The 22,942-nt window shown below is 43.1% G+C and overlaps 1 protein-coding gene across 1 annotated transcript; it reads left to right on the top strand.

The window, feature by feature from the left end:
• The first annotated feature begins 39 nt into the window (after positions 1–39).
• Positions 40–16,512, top strand: LOC145360562 (dual specificity phosphatase 29-like). The gene is made up of 4 exons (XM_080215862.1): positions 40–273; positions 4,087–4,317; positions 8,384–8,604; positions 12,552–16,512. Exons 2-4 carry the CDS (start codon positions 4,139–4,141, stop codon positions 12,794–12,796), a joined length of 645 nt encoding a protein of 214 aa, XP_080071988.1. The 5' UTR covers positions 40–273; positions 4,087–4,138; the 3' UTR covers positions 12,797–16,512.
• The last annotated feature ends 6,430 nt before the right edge of the window (positions 16,513–22,942 follow it).

The following is a 22,942-nucleotide window of genomic DNA, read 5'->3' as shown; positions in this document are numbered from 1 at the left end:
AAGGCTGTCTTACATGCGGACCTTTGCAGTGGGAGCCAAACTGCGGGCCTGAGGTTAGGATTTCAGGCATTGGTTAAAAATAGCCCAAGCACCTGTGCAACGCTGATCCTGCCTCGGATTAAACGCCAGCCTTGGCGAAGGTCAAAGCTCCCATCCTAAATATACAGAGACGGAGGAACAGAGAATGGAATAAGTGCAGAGAGAAGCCACCTTTGATCCTGATCTTGCCCCTTACCTGATGTATATCCAAACTCACTAAGTCCAGCATTGTTGGTAAGTAACGGTGGCAGGTTTCCTGTCTGACTATTCTCTAATATGCATTTGTTCTGTTGAAACCATAGTATGTAGCAATAAAGAAATAATTATCCTTTAGTTCCTGGCTGGCTGTACATTCATTATTCTGTTTTTGTTAAATTAAATTGTTACAATTAGCTCCTTAACTGCAGTCTGTTGAGTGTATTCATTCAGGTTTAATTATTGTGCTCCTCAGTATATCAATAAAGGATACTTAATGGAAGCTGGTGGCTTTATCTAAGTGTTAGTTACAGCATTAGAACACAGAGCCCACTTAACGGGAGTGACCAGGGAAGCAGAAAGCAAGGGCTGAAATTTGTAACTCACTTTATTTTTAAAACCTTGATTAGATCTCTGGCACAGTGGTTAGCACTGCTGCCTCAGGGCGCCAGGGAGCTGGGTTCAATTCCTGGCTTGGGTCACTGTCTACACATTCTCCCCGTCTCTGCTTGGGTTTCCTCCGGTTTCCTCCCACAGTCTGAAAGATGTGCTGGTTAGGTGCATTGAGCTGTGCTAAATTCTCCCTCAGTGTACCCGAACAGGTGCCGGAGTGTGGCAACTGGGGGATTTTCGCAGTAACTTCATTGCAGTGTTAATGTAGACCTACTCTAATAAGTAGGTTCCACAAACCACGTTGACTCTGCCCAACTACCTTGAACTCATCCATGTGCCCTTCTCTAAATTCTTCAATAATAGATTCTAAGATTTTATCAGGTAGATGTTAGACTAAATAAATGTCTCACTTTCTGTCTCCCTCCCTCCTTGAATAATGGAGTTACATTTGCTACGTTTGTTTTTTTCTTTTGTGGGAATGTGGACATTACTGACTAGACATCCCTAGTTGCCTTGATCTTAGTAGCATCAAGGGTCATTTAAGAGGATTGGTGTCACATGTAAAGTTTAAAGTTTATTTATTAGTCACAAGTAAGGTTTATATTAACACTGCAATAAAGTTACTGTGAAATTCCCCTAGTTGCCACAGTCCAGCGCCTGTTCGGGTCAATGCACCTAACCAGCACAACTTCCAGAAGGTGGGAGGAAATCAGAGCATCTGGAGGAAACCCATGCAGACACAGGGAGAATGTGCAAACTCTGCACAGACAGTGACCCAAGCCAGGAATTGAACCCGGGCCCCTGACACTGTGAAACAGCAGTACTAACCACTGTGTTGCTGTGCCACCCCTGAATAGGCCAGGTCAAGCAAAGATTGTAGATTTTCCCCTCGAGAGGGCATTAGCGAATGAGTTGGGCTTTACAATAATCGATGACAGTTTCTTGGTCATCATTAACTTTTAATTACAGATTTTCATGGAATTCAAATTTCACCATCTGCTAGGCTTCGAGCCTGGATGCTCAGAGCATTACCTGGGTCCCTGGGTTACTAGTGCAGTGACAATACCTCTATGCCGTTGCCTCTCCATATATAATGGGACCTCTCCTGAATCTAGGAAGTTTTGGAAAATTAAAATCAATGCACCAACGATCTCACTCGACACTACTGTACCATTCTATGATAAAATTCATCAGGACCCAGGATCTTGACAGCCCACAGCTCCAACAATTTACTCAGTACCACTTCTTTGGTGATTAGAATTTTCTGGTGTTCCTCCATCCCTTCCATTTCCAGGTTTATAGCTGTTTCTGGACTGAAATGGAACGTAAAACTAAGCTGGTATGAAGGCACTAAGCAGCAACTGGAAGAAGAGAAAAGAAACAAAACAAAGGCCTTGTACTCGAAGGATATCCCAAAATACCTTGTAGTAATTGAAATACCGTTTTTGTCACGGCCCATAGCTTTTGACGCAACTCACCAAGGCTCCTTTGACATCACTTTCAAAACCCCTGACCGCTACCATCTAGAAGGTCAAAGGCAGCAGATATATGGGAACACCACCAACGGGAGGTTCCCCTCCAATCCACTCACCATCCTGACCTGGGAATATATATTGCCGTTCCTTCGTTATCGCTGGGTCATTCCCTCCCTAACAGCACTGTGGGTGCACCTACACCAATTCAGAAAGGCAGCTCACCACCACCTTTTCAAGGGCAATTAGGGATGGGCAATAAATGCTGGCCTAGTCAACAACACACACATCCCTTGAACAAGTAAAAAAGTATAATCGCTGATATAGGTAAGTGTAGATGTCCATTCACAAAGAGTATTGATATAACTGTTTTATGTTGTTTAAAATAAGTATTTATTTATTAGTATCTCATGTAGGCTTAGATTAACACTGCAGTGAATTTACTGTGAAAATCCCCTAGTCACCACACTCCAGCACCTGTTTGGGTACACTGAGGGAGAATTTAGCATGGCCAATGCACCACGACCAGTACATCCTTCAGACTGTGGAAGGAAACTGGAGCACCCGGAGGAAACCCACGTAAACACAGGGAGAATGTGCAGAATCCACACAGACAGTGACCCAAGCCTGGAATTGAACCCAGGTCCCTGGTGCTGTGCAATAGTGCTAACCATTGTGCCACCTGCTGTGTGTTGGTTAAGGGAGAAATGTTAAGCAGGACACACAGAACTTCAGGGTCTCTTAATATTCAGCTGGGAAGCTATTTGAAATTGTGTTATATCCTAAGATCAGTACGTTTGACCATTCAGTATTCCCTCCCAATGAAGTGTAAAACTAGACCAGATCCTCACATTCTGTTGCTGCTAAGCCAAGGCAGATTCTGTTGGTTGGTCATGTGTTCTGATCTCAGTTCCTCTGCTGTACCATCAATGGAGAGAACTGAATGGAAGTCTGATCCTTCTCTGCTTGGTGTGAGGTGTGATCAGCCTCATATCTCCCAGGTAAAGTGCAGTCCTATCATCGGGACATTTCCTGTTGGAGAATAGTATTTGTAGGATTGTTATCTTACCAAAATGAACTCAGGGGAATATAGATCAATAACATACAGTAAAACACAGATGGGGTGAATACATTACATCGCACTGATTTGCTGCTCAAACATTACTACGCTTCTTGAAGAATGATCACATGTCATGATAGTGTTAAACAAGGTGCACTGTGGTTAACACTGCTGTCTCACAGCACCAGAGACCTGGGTTCGATTCCTGGCATGGGTCACTGTCTGCAATGTAAAGCTGATATTGTACATTTAATGTACAAATATAAATGATTCAGCCTTACCTCAGTATGTTCAAAGGATAAAGAACAGTACAGTGCAGGAACAGGCCCTTTGGCCCTCCGAACCTGCTCCAATCATGTCCTATCTAGCCCAGCCGTCTGTATCCCTCTATTCCCTGTCTGTTCATGTGCCTGCACATTCTCTCCGGGTGGTCCAGTTTCCTCTCTCAGTCCAAAAATGTGCAGGCCAGGTGGATTAGTTATGCTAAATTGCCCCTTAATGTCAGGGGATTGGAAGGGTAAATACATGGGGTAACGGGGATAGGGTTTGGATGGGATTGTGGTTGGTGCAGTCACAATGGGCTGAATGGCCTCCTTCTGCACTGTAGTGATTCATTATAAACCTTTTTACAGACACATGCAGGCGTGAGCTGAAGAGAAAGATCCTCTCTGTGCCTTTGTTATGATAAATATTCAGCACGTTCTCCATATTCTTATTACACAGAGGAAATCTTGCCTGGGATTCTTAAAAACATAACACATAGTGTAATCCAGTAATAAACTGTTCCTTCTAATCAGAATTATAGTTCTGGATATCATCTTAAATGTCAGTGGTTTTGGAGGTACCTGGGCCATCCTGGAGGGTCAGAGTTGTAGTCCCATCACTTTGTGTGAAGATTTCTTTGTTTTTTTTGTATCTAATACACAGGTCAGCGATACTTGGGAGGAACTCTCCAGTTCAGGAGCATTTCTGCTATAGGATGTCCTCTGGGAATACAGGGATCTGTAAAAAGAAAAATGCCTACACGGCTGTGAAAGTGGATCCCGATAATGAGTATGTGACTCCAGGAGCATTCGAACTGGAGCGTCTCTTCTGGAAATGTTCCGCAAAATTTGCCCACGTTAATGAAGTCTGGCCAGACATTTATATTGGAGATGAGTAAGTTCCAGATTAAACTGCCAAACACAACTGGAATTGTTCTCCTTGGAAAGACGGAGGATGAGGGGGCTACCTGATCGAAGGTTATAAAACGATGAGGGGTATAGAGAGGATGAAGAGCTGGAAGATTTCTCCCAGGGCAGAAATGACAATTACAAGGGGGCACAAGTTCAAAGTAAGGTCGAGATGTGCGGGGGAAGTTTTTTTTATACACAGGGCGGTGAGGGCCAGGAATGCACTGCAAGTGAGGTGGTTGAGGCAGATACTTAGCGACATTTAAGACTTATCTGGATAGGCACATGAACAGACAGGGAATAGAGGGATACAGGTGGCTGATCTAGATAGGACAACATGATTGGAGCAGGTTCGGAGGGCCGAAGGGCCTGTTCCTGCACTGTACTGTTCTTTATCCTTTGAACATACTGAGATAAGGCTGTATCATTTATGTTTACACATTAAATGTACAATATCTGCTTTACACCAGGGCAGTAAACTAATACTGCACATCACTGCTTTGAATCAGTATCAATCTTAAATCATCATCGATTAGAATGGACTGGAGTGAACACTACAGGGAAAACATCATTAATTATCCATAAGAACAACAGACAGGAAATCAGAAATAAATCTTACAGTCTGAGTGTGGTTAGAATATAACAGTGTCAGAAACAACTGGTGAAGCTCAGTCTATAAATTCTTTTAAATGACAATTAGAAAGTTGCCATAAAAAGGGGTGAAGGAGGTTGGGAGCAGAGGGTCATGTTCCCTAATTCTGGACTGGAAGCTTCGGCTTGAGGTCCTCCTTCAGGATGTGATGGCCGTGGAAAGTGTGTTCATAATGTAGCCAAACAGATTGGTTATCATCCTGTAAATCTTTCCAATACACCAGGCAGTAAGAGCGGGAGAGTTTCCTGCTTCGACACACTGCAGCAGGAAATGACAACCCACTGCCGTACTTTACCAAGCATAACCATGGACCAATCCAATGGAAATCCACGTTCACCATTGGTCTGCTATGGGACATGGAGGAGTGAGGGGTGGGGAGTGAGGGGTGGGGAGTGAGGGGTGGGGAGTGAGGGGTGGGGAGTGAGGGGTGGGGAGTGAGGGGTGGGGAGTGAGGGGTGGGGAGTGAGGGGTGGGGAGTGAGGGGTGGGGAGTGAGGGGTGGGGAGTGAGGGGTGGGGAGTGAGGGGTGGGGAGTGAGGGGTGGGGAGTGAGGGGTGGGGAGTGAGGGGTGGGGAGTGAGGGGTGGGGAGTGAGGGGTGGGGAGTGAGGGTAGGGAAGGAGGGGGGTTGGGGAGTGAGGATGGGGGAGGGAGGATGGAAGTGAGGCTGGGGAGGGAGGGTAGAGAGGGACGATGGGGAGGGACGGTGGAGAAGGAAGGAGGACAGGGAGGGAGGGGAGTTATCAGTGGACTGAGATTAGACAGATTAGAAAAATGCAGACTTGAGGACTAATGGTTTGTTTCTGTGGTTTGATTATATTTTTAATATATTGTGCTAAAATCAAATTACCTGTCAACCCCTAACAAACTTAGTCAAATATCATAATCAGGTTGGCTATGGGCAGCAGTAAAACTTTCTGATGCCACTTCTGAACCTCATCTATTAACATTTTCCTTCCCGCGCGTCATCTCTTCTTAGACTTCCCACATGTTTTAATTCCCCAGGTGGGAATCAATAGCTCGCACTCTAACAGCACCGATCGACACATCCTACCCAGCACAGTCTATTTGTTTATAACGCACTGCAGACAATCCATCCTGAAATAGTAAATGGCCTTATCCTGACACTCAGCATACTTCACACAGTCACTCCCCACAACCCTTAACCCTTCACAAAAAAACTGACCTGAGTTAATACTCATTCCTATTCAACAGATCCCATTCTTTCTCTCGATATGATCTGTCATTTTAGAGATGTTTCTGACACATTTAGATAGAAAATAATTATTTTAAAGAGCTATATATATGTGGAAGACAGGTGATTCTTTAGGTGAGTTGGTTATCAGTTGTTGTTATAGTGGAGGCAGTAATAGTTGGTGTTAAGGGTAATGAAACTGTATGAAATAAGTGGGCTAACCCCTTTTACTGTTTTATTATGAAAGCAATACCATTTTGCCAGTTGTTCCAAGGCTAGCTCCCAGGCTCTTCACTTCCAGAGTATTGCCAACTGCAAGGAAAAGTGGCTCGACAGCCCAGGGTAAATGGACTTTCAGTTCTCCATCTGGCCTGAGAGGAGAGAAGGACAGATTCAATTCCAGACTCCAACTTTTCTAATCTAACTCCAACTTTTTCTAATGTTGTTCTCATTGCTGGATAAGAACAAATACAGCTCTGATAATAAGTAGATGTCACTGAATGCAAAGGGAGAGTTAAACAGGTTAAAGGTGCTTCTTGCTAATAATATGTACCTATATTGTCTATATTGCGTCAATTTGCATGTCAAAGTATAAATAGAAATGACCAGAGGCTAGATTCAATGGATTAAAATAAATTTGGTTATGTCTTTTACAGTAGGTGATCCTGTCGGATTAGTAATAATCCTTCACAACGTTATCAGTATTCAGTATTAGTGCAGCACAGGTCAGAAGGTCGGGCTGGAGTTTTGCCACCCCACCGACCATGGGAATTGGAGCGAGCAAGGGACAGAACACGGAAAGATCTATTGATCTCAGACGGGATTTTATGGTTTTGGGACAAGCGAGGTTGTAAAATCCTGCCCTAGAAATCCACAGAGACTGTCCACTATCTACAAGGCACAAGTTAGCAGTGTGATGGAATACTCCCCAGCTGCCTACACTCAAGAAGCCCTCCAAGACCAAGAATTCCACTTGATTGGCACCCCTTCCCCATGCATTCACTCCCTCTACCACTGATGCACATTAGCAGCTGTGTGTACCATCTACACCACAGTGTAGACTCACCTTCCAAACCCCCAACCCCCACCATCTAGAAACAGACACATGGGAACTTTACCTCTTGCAAGTACTCCTCTAAGTCATTCACTATCCTGATTTGGAACTATGTCACCATTCCTTCACTGGGTCAAAGTCCTGGAACTCCCTCCCTAACTGCATCATGGGTGTACGTACACCACACGGACAGCAGTGGTTCAGAAAGGCAGCTCATTACAATCTTCTTAAGAAATGGACAATAAATGCTGGCCTAACCAGCAATACCCACATCCTAAAAATGAATTTAAGAAAGGGAAGTAATAAATAAAATATAGAGCATCAAATCTAATTAGGAACATTCTCAGTTATTAATAATAGGATCTACACTCTGATGACTAAAATTAAATCTTAATGATCATATCCATTCAAACCACCAAGCACAGGAAAAGGCCAATTGTTCCATCATACCTGTTCTGGTTCCTTGAAAGAGCTAAACATTTGCTCCACTCCTCTGCGGCTTATTTCTCCTTTTTTGTGAAGAACACCTTTTTTACCCCTGCAAAATCATAGAATCCCTACAGTGCAGAAGGAGGCCATTCAGCCCACTGAAACTGCACTGACAGCAATCCCACCTAGGTCCTATCCCCATAACCTTACATATTTACCACAACGATCTACACATCCCGGGAGTCTAAGGGGCAATTTAGCACGGCCAATGCACCAAACCTGCACATCTTTGGAGTGTGGGAGGAAACTGGAGGAAACCCACGCAGACGCGGGGAGAACGTGCAAACTCCATGCAGACAGTTATTTCTGCACTCCAAAATATCAATCATGGTTACGAAAGCATCTTACCTTCCTTCACTTTAGCAGGGCCAGGGAGGAGGCATAGCGTGTAAGCAAGGTAGCTCTTGATGGGAGAAGAATTACATCTGGTTGTTGGGCTACACTTTCCACTGCTGAATTATGGAGTGAAAATTCGGAATGGGCCCAGGAACAGCCAACTGCCCAGGTGGTGGTATATCCTGAAGAAACGGGAAAGAAAAAACACTTTCTATTTTCCATAAAGATTCAAGGGAGCAAAGATACAAGTGCTTTGTTTTCCAAACCTGAACATTTTCCACAAAATAAATGTTTCTCAAAATGATTATGTTCTGTATATTTTACCACAGGACAATAGCATTGGACCGCTATACAATTGAAAAGATGGGGTTCACTCACATACTAAATGCAGCCCATGGTCGCTGGAATGTGGACACCGGAGATGAGTACTATCGGGACATGCCTATCGATTACTATGGTGTAGAGGCTGAAGATGTGCCCACGTTTAATTTAAGTGAATTCTTTTATCCAGCTGCCCAATACATTGACAGCGCACTCAGCACATCAGGATGTAAGTGACCTCAGATATCTTAGACCACAATGACTGCAGGTTAAACAGATCGGGGGACACAAATACTTATTAAATATTAAGGAATATATTTTCATCGATTATTCCCCATTAACTTATCTTTTCTAGCTTCACACGTATGGTTCAAAAAGTTACCTGAAATTGCAAAACTAAGTATATTCAAAGTTACTGTTGAAAGTGATTGCTAAATTTTGCATACGGCTTCATGTAAGCCTACTTGTGACACTGATAAACTTAATTTTAAAATTCAATTTGCAGGACATACTGTCCTGAACAGGCTGGAAATCTTGCCTTTACTTCCTGTTCCCTCAAAGCTTCTCTCAGAATCCTCTCCTTCTTAAATTATTTCTTGCTAAGAGGAACAAACATCTTTTACAGGTAGAAAATTGTGTTACTTGTTCCCATTTGTTTATCTTCTATTTGCTGCGACGATTAGGAAATCTGCAATGGTTCTCACTAACATAAACACAAAAACACTGAGGATTCCAGAATCTGAAACAAAGGGGCATTCAGACTCGAAACATTGGCTTTATCTTCCCTCCACAGATGCTGTCAGGTCTGCTGAGATTTTCCAATGTTTTCTCGTTCTCCTGCAATGGCCCTCTTTTGGAGCAGAGAAGGTTAAGGGGAGACTTAATAGAGGCACTCAAAAGAATGACTGGTTTTCAATAGAGTAGACAAAGAGAAGTTGTTTCCAATGACAGGGAAACACACAGATTTAAGGCAATTGACAAAAAGTGATGGCACAATGGTTAGTATTGCTGCCTCACAATGCCAGGGACCTGGGTTCAGTTCCAGCCTCGGGTCACTGTCTGTGTGGAGTCAGCACATTCTCCCCGTGTCTGCAAGGGTTTCCTCCGGATGCTCCAGTTTCCACCCACACTCCAAAGATATGCAGGTTAGGTTGACTGGCCATGCTAAACTGTTCCTTAATGTCAGGGGGATTAGTGGGGTTACGGGATAGGGCTGAGGTGGGATTGTTGCCGGTGCAGGTTGGATGAGCACTGTAGGGATTCCAACTGGAGGGGAGATGAAGAGGACGCAGCAAATTCTTCTGAACTGGAAAAGGCTGTTTTAGAGGGAGATTTAATCATAATTTTAAATGGGAATTGGGTCGACAGCTGGAAAGGAAAGGGTTGTAGAGCTATGGAGAAAGGAGCAGCACTAATTGGATAACCCAATGGGCCAAATCATCTCTTTTGGTGCTGCACAGTTTATTGTTTTAATCCTTCATTCCCCAGGCCACACACACAGGGCTCAGGAACCAACTTGGGACTGTTTGTAATAAATTTAAATTGCTTCTAAAATTAGGTGGAACTATACACCCGAGTTATGTCAACTGAGGCATTCATTGCCATGAACTGAAATCTCAGGTAGCAGAGTTCTTCATCGGTCTGAACCGAAAATGGTGTTGCTTTTTTAATCTGACATCCCTCACAGTAATCTTCAAATCTGATGTAACATTACCTCACTGTGGGATCACAGAATGAGTCACACCATCTCTAAATACTGATTGTTAATGTGTTTATCCAGCAACCTCCATTAGCAAACTATACGCTTCAGCGTCGATCCTTCTCGCAACCCACTGACAAAAGATGAAGTCCATGCTGGTGACTAAAAGCTAAAAGAAGCATCATCAGATTATTAATAGTAGCAATAAACCATCAAGTATATCACTGTCATCCCTGGTACAAAACACTCCAACTGGTGTTTGGTTCAAAGTTAAGTGGTAGCTCTATCACTGATAATGTCGGGATATCACAATATCTTTTATTAGCGGCAAGCACAGATCGGAATTTTAGTGAGAACATAAGAACTAGGAGCAGGAGTAGGCCATCTGGCCCCTGGAACCTGCTCTACCATTCAATAAGATCATGGCTGATCTTTTTGTGGACTCAGCTCCACTTACCTTCCCGCTCACCATAACCCTTAATTCCTTTACTGTTCAAAAATTTACCTATCTTCGCCATAAAAACATTCAATGAGGTAGCCTCAACTGCTTCACTGGGCAGGGAATTCCACAGATTCACAACCCTTTGTGTGAAGAAGTTCCTCCTCAACTCAGTCCTAAATCTGCTCCCCCTTATTATGAGGCTATTCCCCTAGTTCTGGTTTTAGCCATCAGTGGAAACAACCTCCCTGTTTCTATCTTATCTATTCCATTCATGATTTTATATGTTTCTGTAAGATCCCTGCTCATTCTTCTAATTTCCAATGATTATTACTCAGTCTCTCCTCACAAGCCAACCCTCTCAACTCTGGAATCAACCTAGTGAATCTCCTCTGCACCCACTCCAGTGCCAGTATATCCTTTCTCAAGTAAGGAAACCAAAACTGTACAAAGTGGCCTCACTAGCACCTTATACAGCTGCAACATAACCTCCCTGTTTTTAAACTCCATCTCCCTAGTAATGAAAGACAACATTCCATTTGTCTTCGAATTACCTGCTGTACCTGCAAACCAACTCCTTGTGATTCATGCACAAGGATAGAACATGTCTTTAATTTTTTTAGCACTGTATTTCCCACCTGATCACTGAGTTTCATACCAATTTTTACACATTATTGTAATTTAGACCCAGCTTTAAGTTTAATCCAAGACTCATTTTGTCAACATTTGAAAGCCTTGCTTTCTTGCAATGTTGTCTCCTGCAATGTTTTATTATGATTTTGCTTTCTGCTTATTTAAACAAAGCACTTTCCATTCACCGTGAATGTGTTTAAAGCTACCCTGTGTAGTTTTTAGATTACTATCGGCCCAAAATCACTCAAATCTCAACTGCCCCTGTGGTCCGGACAGGATCCCAATATGCTTTACGTCAAAGCAAAACACCGCAGGTACTCCCAATCTGAAAGAAAAGCAGAAAATACTGAGGAAGTTGAATGTGGAACATGAAAAAGAGTTAACATTTGGGATAGCACAGTGCCAGGGACCCAGGTTCAATTCCCAGCTTGGGTCACTGTCTGTGTGGAGTTTGCACGTTCTCCCCGTGTCTGTGTGGGTTAGGTCAATTCGCCATGCTAAATTGTCCCTTAGTGTCAGGGAGACTAACTAGGATAATGTATGGGAACAGGGCCTGGGTGGGATTGTGGTTGGTACAGACTTGATGGGCCAAATGGCCTCCTTCTGCACTGTAGGATTCTATGATTCAAGGTTGCTGATCTTTCAAGTGCATTTTTGTTTTGCTTTTTAACCAACCGATCATGCTTGTGATAAGTTAACCCATCTTTTGGATGATGTGTCAGATACTATGGTGGTTCTGGGTACGGGCAACCATTAGGATCTTCATTCAGTAGCTGTTCACTACTGGTTATCTTTGGCTGTCAGCAATTGCAAGCGACTTAATCAGTGGCAGCCAAACCAGAGGTTTTGTGTTATGCTTAAATTTGAACACTTAAAAAGCGGATCGAAAAGTTCTAAATTACACCGGAGCATTTTAAAAAAAAACACACAAATTTAGTATAATTGCAGCTGGTCCCTGGGGATCTGTGGTGCATGTGGCTCCCATGGCTCTGAGAGGTACCTCTTCCGTGGCTTGTAATTATCCAAAACAACTTTGATTTGATTTATTAGTGTCACATGTATGAGCATACAGTGAAAAGTATTATTTCTTGCGCACGATACAGGCAAAGCATACCATTCACAGAGAAGGAAACGAGAGAGTGCAGAATGTTGTGTTACAGTCACAGTTAGGGTGTAGAGAAAGATCAACTTAATACAAGGTATGTCCATTCAAAATTCTGACGGCAGCAGGGAGCATTGTTAGAAAGTTTAAAAGTGTTAGAATGAAGTTTTAGAAGCATAAAATGAGAGTAAAGGATAGAATTAGAAGGCATACCAGACACAGCTTGCAAGAAGTCACCTTGCTCCGGTGCCATTTTGGGAATAATTAGTCTGATAAGTAATACATATTGTTTTGCTTCTCCAGGTAAGCTCTTCGTCCACTGTGCAAGGGGTCGGAGCCGGTCGGCCTCACTTGTCCTGGCTTATCTGATGATCTATAAGAACATGACAGTGGTGGATGCAATTCAACAAGTGATTAAACACCGGTGTATTTTACCAAACCGTGGCTTCCTGAAGCAATTGAGAGCACTGGATATAGAGCTAGCACTGGAGAGGAGTGCTGCAAGAGATGGCGTCAGCACCAACGGTGATGAAAAAGAAATTAGTTAACTATTTTTTGATACACACGCACAATATCATTTTTTTAATATAGAAAAGTGCAATCAGCTGTAAATAAAAGTTATTTTCTGATATGCAAAGAATCAAAAACAGGTTAGTAGTTTTTGATAAGCATCCTGTTATCCCAAAGGTGTATGCAATTTTACAATATGAAAGAAAGAGAATGTAAGCAAGAAGTTTATTTATTAGTCACAAGTAAGGCTTACATTAATACTGCGATGAAGTTACTATGAAATATGAAGAGCAGGCTGTGTGCGCAAATTCTTACATTTGATTATGTTTTGATTATTTAAACAACGCAGCCGCTAAAATATAGAAGTCCATACTTGGAAGTTCCAAATATACCCTAGCAATAAATAAAAGAAAATCTAGAGGCATTGGCTTCACAAAGATGTTAAAACTGCCAATATTGACAGATTTATACATGTAATTTTTTTGCGAAGCCATGTAAATAAGTGATGTCTTACATTAGACCAGAAGGCTTTTGAATCAGCTATTGAGCTCGTTGGACCTCCTCCTACATTCAATATAATAGTGACTGCCCTTTCACCTGAGCTCTATCTTCCCACACTATCCACACATCCCTGAGCATTCAAAAATCTATCATAGAATCCCTACAGAATCCTATTCGGCCCATCGAGTCTGCACTGACCACAATCCCACGCAGGCCCTATTCCCATAATCCCACATATTTACACTTTAATCCCCTGATAGAGGCAATTGTAGCATGGCCAATCAACCTAACCTGCACATCTTTGGACTGTGGGAGGAAACCCACAGAGACACAGGGAGAACATGCAAACTCCACACAGTTACCCGAGGCCAGAGTTGAACTAGGCTCCCTGGCGCTGTGAGGCAGCAGTGCTAACCATGGTGCCACCCATCACTGCCCATGGTGGGCAGTCCAGAACTAGGGGTCATAGTTTGAAGATAACCTCTGTCTTAGATAAAGCTCAGTGACAGAGCATCCATAGCCTCCTGGATAGTCAATTTCAAGAATCCAACCATTTCATCAAATAAGTTTCTCCTCAACTCCATCTTAAATGGTTAACACCTTTATTCTGAGATTCTAGCCGCCTGCCTCAGTCTCCCCAGACAAGGGGAGTACTCTTCCAGCAACTACCTTATCAAGTCACAAGAATTTAATATTTTTCAATGAGATTTCTTCCTATTCTTCTAAATTTTGGGAAGTTTAGACTTAGCTCATTCAATGTATCTTTGTAGCTCAATTCTGTCACCCTCGGGATAAGTCTCTTGACCCTTTGTTGCACTCCCTTCAAGGCAGATAAATCTGTCCTTAGGTAAGGAGACCAAAATTGGACAATTCAGTCGCCATTTTGAGTTGCCCTGTTTTAAGTTGTTTCACTTTAATGTTGGTCATTTGGTGAGGCCTATATTCTAGTTTAGCGTGTGAATTTTGTTTTAAAGTTGGTTTGTGTGGCTCTGGCGTGGGGTCACGTGAACCAATTGGCACCATTTGGGAGTGACCTCTGCTGTGCTGACCCTCCCATTCTCATCGAAACTTATAAAATTCTAACAGGATTAGATAGGGCAGATTCCTGGTGGTGGGGGAGTCCAGAATTAAGGGTTACAGTTTGAGGATAAGTTGCAAACCTTTTAGAACTGAGACGAGGAGAAATTTCTTCACCCAGAGGGTGATGAATGTGTGGAATTCATTACCACAGAATCTAGTTGAGGCCCAAAACGTTGCCTGATTTCAAACTCAAGGCACTAAAGAGAGGAAGGGGTATGAGACAAAGTTGGGCGGGGTTGTGTGTGTGGGGGTTGGTGGTTGGAATTAGATTTTTGAATTTGATGATCAGCTATGATCAAAACGAATGGTGGGGTGGACTCAAACAGCCGAGTGGCCAACTCCTGCTTCTAGTTTCTATGATTCACTGCCCACCCTCTGGTTCACCACTCACCTCCTATCAATCAAAGTTACTCCTTCTGCTTCTTGCTGCTCATCTGCAGAACTCTTGCTTACAGAGGCCATGCCCTGGAGGGTCAGTAGAGAGGGGCGGCCAGGGAGCAGCAGTGAACCAAATGGTCAGCATAAGGGTCAGGGGGTGGAACAAATGGAGAGCAGAAGCAGGAAGAGCAACAAATGTTAACACATTTCTTTGATATTTTACTTTTTTGTATTTTAAAAGTTATTTTTCTTACCAATATAGGAATTTAGCTATGGAAAGTGTTTCACAAAATGCGTAATATTTTATCTGACGAGGAAGCTTTTAGTTTTCCTTGGTTGAGCCAGTGTGTGACGTTACTTGAGCATTGAGCAGCACAATGACACACTGTTTAGCACTGCTGTCTTACAGCAGTGACACCATCCAGCAGGTACACAGTACATACACTTGCAACTCAACCAACATTGTCTACCTGATACGCTGCAGGAACGGATGTCCTGAGGCATGGTATATTGGGGAGACCATGCAGACGCTTTTACAACGGGTGAATGAACACCACTTGACAATCTCCAGGCAGGAGTGTTCTCTTCCTGTTGGGGAACACTTCAGCAGTCACGGGCATTCGGCCTCTGATCTTCGGGTAAGCGTTCTCCAAGGCGGCCTTCACGACACATGACGGCCCAGAGTCGCTGAGCAGAGACTGATAGCCAAGTTCCGCACACGAGGACGGCCTCAACCGTGACCTTAGGTTCATGTCACACTATCTGTAACCCCCACAACTTGCCTAGGCTTGCAAAATCTCTAACTGTCCTAGCTGGAGACAATATACATCTCTTTAACTTGTGCTTAACCCTCTCTCCACTCACATTGTCTGTACCTTTAAGACTTGATTACCTGTAAAGACTCGCATTCCAACCATTATTTTACAAATCGAGTTTGTGTCTTTATATGCCCTGTTTGTGAACAGAACTCCCACTCACCCAATGAAGGGGCAGCGCTCCGAAAGCTAGTGGCTTGTGCTACCAAATAAACCTGTTGGACTTTAACCTGGTGTTGTGAGACTTCTTACTGTGTTTACCCCAGTCCAACGCTGGCATCTCCACATCATGCCTCTCAGCACCAGGGACCTGGGTTTGATTCCCGGCTTGGGTCACTGTCTGTGTGGAGTTTGCTTGGGTTTCCACCCACAGTCCAAAGGTATGTGAATTAAGTGGATTGGCCGCACTAAATTGCCCTCAGTTTTTGGGGGGATTAGAGGGGTAAATATGTGGGTTTATGGGGATAGGGTCTGGGTGGGATTGTTGTCAGTGCAGACTCGGTGGGCTGAATGGCCTCCTTCTGCACTGTAGGGATTTGTAATCCATTTACAAAACCCCTTTTTTTAATCTTTCTGGGCAAAATGTCCTTGGGTAGGGGTTTGAATGCTGAACTGAAAGGCTTAATAAACAAACCCATGTTCAAAGAGATCGAATATTGGGAAGAATGACAAAGACGTGGCCATTGTTACAGTGTACACTGATAGGACAAGCTGGTTAGTCAGGTCTCTCTCTGCCTTTGGGTTAGAGGAGCTCTGTCAGTGTTAACCAACAATCTAAGACCACAGTTTAACATCATTAAAAGTGACTAACCTTGTGAAACAACAGATTTATAAAAGTAGTTACGAGTTCCCACTTCGTATGCAAAGTGAAGTGTAATGATGTGTGTTTGCTAAATTTAGTCCCAAAAGGTAACAGCGATTTGTTTTGTTGCAATATGTATCGCTGTTTATTCTGAATAAACATTACTGATGCCTGTGAACATTCTCCCAGTGTACCTGCTTTGTTTGAAGGATATGTGTGTTTGAATTCTCTTGTTCATGGAGAAATATTAATTGAGTATTTGTACCCAATACTCCCTTCAGAATAATATTCTGATTTGATACTAACAAATACATGGATAAATACAGACTTTACTGTGTATAAAGAGATCTGTGTGAATATAAAAACAGGAAGAGCTGCTCAAACCCACGAGGTTGAATCCATTAAGATTACGGAGCAGGTATGAGGATATGGAAAATCTCTTCTCGTTCATTGGTGCATTCTTCCAGATCCCTCCACACTCAGTTACTAAAATGCTTCAAATTCATCACCTATTTAAAAAGTACACAAAATGTTACAGTTTTGGTTTTGTAACAAGTTAACTTGAATTTGGTTCTCACATAGTAAGGAGTCTCACAACGCTAGGTTAAAGTCCAACAGGGTTTATTTGGAACCACAGGCTTTCAGAGCACTGCTCCATCATCAGGTGAGTCACCCTTTCTGAAAGCTGGTGATTCCAAATAAACCCTGTTGGACTTTAACCTGGTGTTGTGAGACTTCTTACTGTGCTTACCTCAGTCCAATGCTGGCATCTCCACATCATGGTTCTCACATAGGCTAGATAGATTTGATTAGAATCAATTAAGTACCACATTTTGATCAAAGTATGATGCAGACTGAACATCAATGATAACAATCCAATGGGTCTGAACTACATTGGATGCATATGGACATACTAGTCTTTAGTTTGCAGATAACTGCACAGAAAGGTTTAACAAACAATAGGGTGAAGTCCTACAAGGGCTCTCTGTCAGCAGAAAACCCAGAGAAACATTGGGCAGAATTCTCCCAACCAACCTGCAGCGGGTTTGTTGGAGGGTGATCGCGATGAATCTGGCGGGATCTGAAAGGTCATTGTAAGGTCAGGTTACAGTCCTCAATGGCGGATCACGCTTCCCACTGGCAGGTGGCGTGAATACAATTTGCATCTCATGAATGCTCATTGAAACAGTGCTCGCTGGCATTCCATCAAGCCTTTCAGGAATTGACACTGGCGTCTAACCCGATTGCGAATTAGCGGCACACACATGGCAATCCTCAGACTGATGTGGAGATGCCAGTGTTGGACTGGGGTAAGCACAGTAAGAAGCACAATCCTCAAACTGGCAGAGACTTCAGGCTGAGTACAGCAATCCTTTCTGTAGTGTACCACTGCTCCTGATGCACTGCTCATGATTTGCCAGGACAGTTCAGTTCCTGCCTACATCTCCATGCCACCGGACCCTCCTGGGTCGTTGAATGAGATCAGTATAGAGCCTGGGTTTGGGGAGCACAGGGGTCTCCTTCCCTCCCACCCCTCCGCACCCCCCCCCCCCCCCCCCCATACCACACAGCAGTGTCTATCTGGACAGCACTGTCCAACGGGAATCATACAGCCACCGCAACAAAGGTCTGAAATTCAATGGTGGGAGAAGTGTGTAGTGAGGCTGGGTTGGGGATGGTGGGGAAGGGGGGGCATTGCTATCAAAGACAAGGGGAGGAGGCAATGTGTAAGATGGGGAAGGGCTCACGGTGGCAGGCAGAGGAACAAGGAGCTGGATGAAGAAGCTGAACAACGGAAGGCAGAGGGAAGACTGAGAGGGAATGAAGCTAGACCTTGGCATGGGTCAAAAGGATACATTATTTATTAGAAATTGTCCGCAAAAGGTGGGATCTCCATTGCTGGACCAGGTTCCTTGGCCACACAATTTTATGCTGTGGCGGGCAAGGCCTCAAGTGGAAGACTATCCTTGTCCCATCGAGGCCCTCAAGTGGCAAAATTATTGGTTAGTTAAGGGCTGCTTCATACCCAGCTCAATAATGAGGCTGGTGGGAAGGTTTATCTTGAGTAGGGCAAAGAAACCAGAGTTAGATCCTGGGCAGGAAGCAGGGATGCCTCAATCAGAAGCCACCTTCCAATGTTGAACTTTAAGGTCCTCTGGATCTCCCTCTCCTCCTGTAGCCTCTCCCCCGAGACCCTGATCATCTTCTTGACACAAGACCTTCCCTGCCCTTCCTGCCTTGGGCCTTCAGTGCCCGGACTCAGTCTCTGGCATCTTCCTACATTTCCTATTCGCTGCACTGCAGTCTCTGCGGGGATTGGACAGCTGCTGGCCAATCTAAGGCAACTAAGATAGAATTTAATCCCAGGTGAGAGGCAGAAGTCTGGTCTCCTGCCAATTAACTAATTTGTGTGTGAAATGGCCGTGGGGCACTATGGGCAGGTGGAGATGTGCTTCCTTCAGGTGGCTGGAAGTGAAACGCTCGCTCTTGGAATAATTCAGGTCAATGATTCATGACTCCCTCTGAGGGTCCCTGAACTACAATGATTTAGAAACCTTGCCTTCCATCATGAAAATGGCGGATGAGTAGGACATGCCTATCCCCAAATGGAGCCAGCCAGCTGAAGAGTGCTGGATGCTGGTATCCTTTAAAGATGATCCCAAAAAGCAGAGAGCCACCAAATGGGATTGCAAATCCCAGAATCAGGACCCGCCTGCTAATTTTGAAGGGTTCCCAACTTAGAAAGCCCCTCAGTTCAAGGGCAACTAGGGATGGGCAATGAATGCTGGCCAGACAGCGACACCCATGTACCATTGCAGTCATATCAGTTTTCTGTTTCTCAATTGGTAACTTATCAGGAAATTGACAAAAATGTCTTTAAGCAAAATATGCAGAAAATTGTTCCGTGAGAAATGCGGATAACACTCGTTTACTTACATTCCTTAATCTTTCCAAAACATTGAACAAGTCTTAATGGAATTGTGTCCTTACATCTGCAGAGCTGTGACGGCACTGAGGGCAATGCAATTTTTACCTTTGCATCTGAATCATTGCTCACCCAGTTTTGCTGCAAATTTTGCCTTTTGAGTTCCAATGATCACAAGAGCCTCTGAATTGAGACATCCAGCGTATGAAAGTACACAAATTGCTTCCCCTTTTTCCTCTCGCTCACAGCATGGATTTCATATCTTTGAACATTTCTGCTCATGTTGCCCTGTTTCTAGAACAGGGGCCTTAAAAATATCCTTAGCCATGGTTTGCCGGAGTGAACATGAGCCATAGAAAAGTTCCGGCAGGAAGTTTATCCCCTTTCCAATATATTTATTCTTGCAAGTTAGAAGTGGAAAGAAACATGGATATGCTCCACAATAAAGTCATGGTAATATCCACATTGGCTGCAAGATACAAAAGCTTCCAAAACTTAGATATTTTACATGCAGTGATAAAACTCATCCAATGACATGATTTGTTATGTTTATTGAAGTAAACCTGGTTCAATATGATATCTGAATATCTTCCAAATTAATTTTGGATTTTCTCACCAGTTTTGTGTGATTAATTACTTACCAGTGAATATCCTCCCCTGCAAATTAAGGAAAAAGATGTTTGAACTATCAAATAAATTTATAAACTTACTTTGGCAGCCTGTAAAGATGCTATCAACTCAATTTCATAGCACAATTGACATGTTCCCCAAGTGAGTTGACCTTGGTTCTAAATAAACTGCTGAGTGCTAGACTCATTCCTTACTAGTGATTCACTAAGTATTATTTAGGGTTTTGTATCTGTTATATACATCCAGCTGAATAGTACGTTACTAATTATTTCTCTGGATTATTCAAACATTGGGCAGCATATTGGTTAGCAAAGCTTTCTCACAGCGCCAGGGAGCCAGGTTCAATTCCCAGCTTGGGTTACTGTCTGTGCGGAGTCTGCACAATCTCCGTGTCTGCATAGGTTTTCTCCGGGTGCTCTGGTTTCCTCCCACAGTCCAAAGATATGCAGGTTAGGTGAATTGGCCATGCTAAATTGTCCCTTAGTTGTGTAGGTTAGAGGGATTACTGGGGTAAATATGTGGGAGTCGTGGGATAGGCGCTGGGTGGGATTGTGGTCAGTGCAGACTCGCTGGGCTGAATGGCCTCCTTCACTGTAGTGATTCTATGATTCGATCCAAACATAATCCATTATCCAGCAGCATTGATGGAACATACAGTGGGCAATCACAAACAGAAGTAATAGATACTTTGTTTCACAAATGGCGTTTAAAAGAATGAGATTACAGGTTGACAACTGCAGTCATCAATGATGTAAAAGTACAAATATTATCCACTCAGTTTTGATTGATGTACAATTTAAATAAAAGGTATATCATATATAAATAGGAAGCATACAGGGCTGCTATTGTAAAGGCCATGTGTTGCATTGTTGGCAATTAAGAACGGGGAGATTTTTACCTCTGATAAGTCATTGAGTTCATGTTTAGCTCTAATTAGCTGTTTGGATATTAATCTTCAGATCAATCTTTATTTTTCAGCAATAGTAATGAATGAAATGAAATTCTTTTTTCATAAAACCAGAATGCAATGGTGCAGAGCATGTGCCATGTGAGCAGAAAACAGGAGTGTGAACATTCAGGCAGAGAGGACAGCTCTCTAGACTTTGTAAAGCCAGGAATTCTCTCGAAAGAACAAGCAACCAATAGAAGTATTGGTTTCCTAGCTTGCAATAACAGTATGCAGAGGGTAATTGAAGCATTCAGTGGTTTATTTGGGAGTTAGTTAACTACAGCTTACTTCCATTAAGTTTTCATGCATATATAGCAGCTCTACCACCACTTGTCCCTATAACCTGTCCTATCCACTATAAAGACTGAACTGACAAAAGGCTTTTATGCCTGGGACCATAACTTGCTCCTCAGCCTCCTGACTTTTATTGCTTTTGGCATCAGCGACTACTAGCACTGCAGTCTCACAGCGCCAGGGACCTGGATTCAATTCCTGGCTTGGGTCACTGTCTGTACAGAGTCTGCATATTATCCCAGTGTCTGCATGGGTTTCCTCCAGGTGCTCCAGTTTCCTCCCACAGTCCCAACGATGTGCTGGTTAGATGCATTGGTCATGCTAAATTCTCCCTCAGTGTACCCAAACAGACACCGGAATGTGGTGATTAGGGGTTTTCACAGTAACTTCATTGTTAATGTAAGTCTACTTGTGACACAAATAAGTAAACTTGCTTTTTCTCCTGTATTTACAGTTGCTTCTAATATATCATTGGGTTCTATTTTTGATATTTTCCTTGTCATAAAGAAGCTCTTAGCCATATCATTTGAAAATAATGGGTCTATTTTCTCCATTGAATCACAAGCTGTTGCAATACTTTCCAAACTGCCTGACCAGTATCAATACACAGATGAACTCTTGGGCATTATTGTCAAAAAATCATCTTTGTCAGCTTCCACTAGCATTTCCAGGTCGATGACCTTGACTTCATTTATTAACTTCTTGGTTAAAGATGGAGATGTAGAAAACTAGTTAACCTGTTGAAGCTCAAATGTTCCCCCACATTTACAGAACCACTGAGGTGTACAGTGGAGGAGGCCAAGTAACTCATATTAGCATCTGCTCAGTTCAACCAAATCCAGTCGCACTGGTTCACTTTGTGTCAAACACATTCCAATTTTTCCCTAAAATTGGCAATGGTTTCACTGTCAATCATTCATTGGTGTAAAGCATTCAGTTCTTTTATGTAAAAACAGTTAAGAAGTCTCACAATACCAGGTTAAAGTCCAACAGGTTTATTTGGAATCACGAGCTTTCGTAGCACTGCTCCTTCATCAGAGTGAGTCATCTAATGAAGGGGCAGCACTCTGAAAGCTCATGATTCCAAATAAACTTGTTGGACTTTAACTTGGTGCTGTGAGAGTTCTTACTGTGTCCACCCAGTCCAACACTGGCATCTCCACTTAATATAAAAAGATTTTAAACTGACAACGGTGGCGGTGGCGGCGGCGCGGGGGGGGGGGTACCTTTTCCTTATTCACCCATCAAAATTCTCACTAATTTTAATCATCTATATTAAATAATCTATTACTCTTCCCTTTCCGAATATCTCAATCTATTCTCATAATTAGCAGCAGCACTGATGCAATGTTAGTAAGAATTAAATGGCACTTTTTCTTTCACTAATGGGCTTTAAAATAACGAGACTGACATCAGCATGGCTCCTATTGCTGCTACTTTCTCATAGACTTCAAGTCAGCTCCTCTGCTTTCACTTTCTACAAATTACAAGTTATTCAGAATTTTGCACCCATGTCTGTTCTGCATTTCCAGCGTCCTGGACTTAGCCAAGCTCCCATGCAAATTGGCTTCAAGATCCTTGTCAAATCCCTCCAAGGTTTTGTCTCACCCAATCTCAGCTCCTCCATGTACACATTGTGTATACATTCTTGTTTCCCTCACTCAACTTTACACCACATTCCCCTCTTCAGTTTCAATACCACTGGTTACTGCTCGAGGCATGCTGTCCCCCTTTTCTTGAATTTTCTGCTAACGTAATCCTGCAAGTTTTTCAACCACTCCTTTCCCTGCTCGCAAAAGTTTCATTAAA

Source organism: Carcharhinus amblyrhynchos, chromosome 31 (genome assembly GCF_965287045.1).
Source record: "Carcharhinus amblyrhynchos chromosome 31, sCarAmb.v2.hapA, whole genome shotgun sequence".
In the NCBI taxonomy this organism is placed as follows: domain Eukaryota; kingdom Metazoa; phylum Chordata; class Chondrichthyes; order Carcharhiniformes; family Carcharhinidae; genus Carcharhinus; species Carcharhinus amblyrhynchos.
This window is presented reverse-complemented; position numbering and strand designations above follow the sequence as displayed.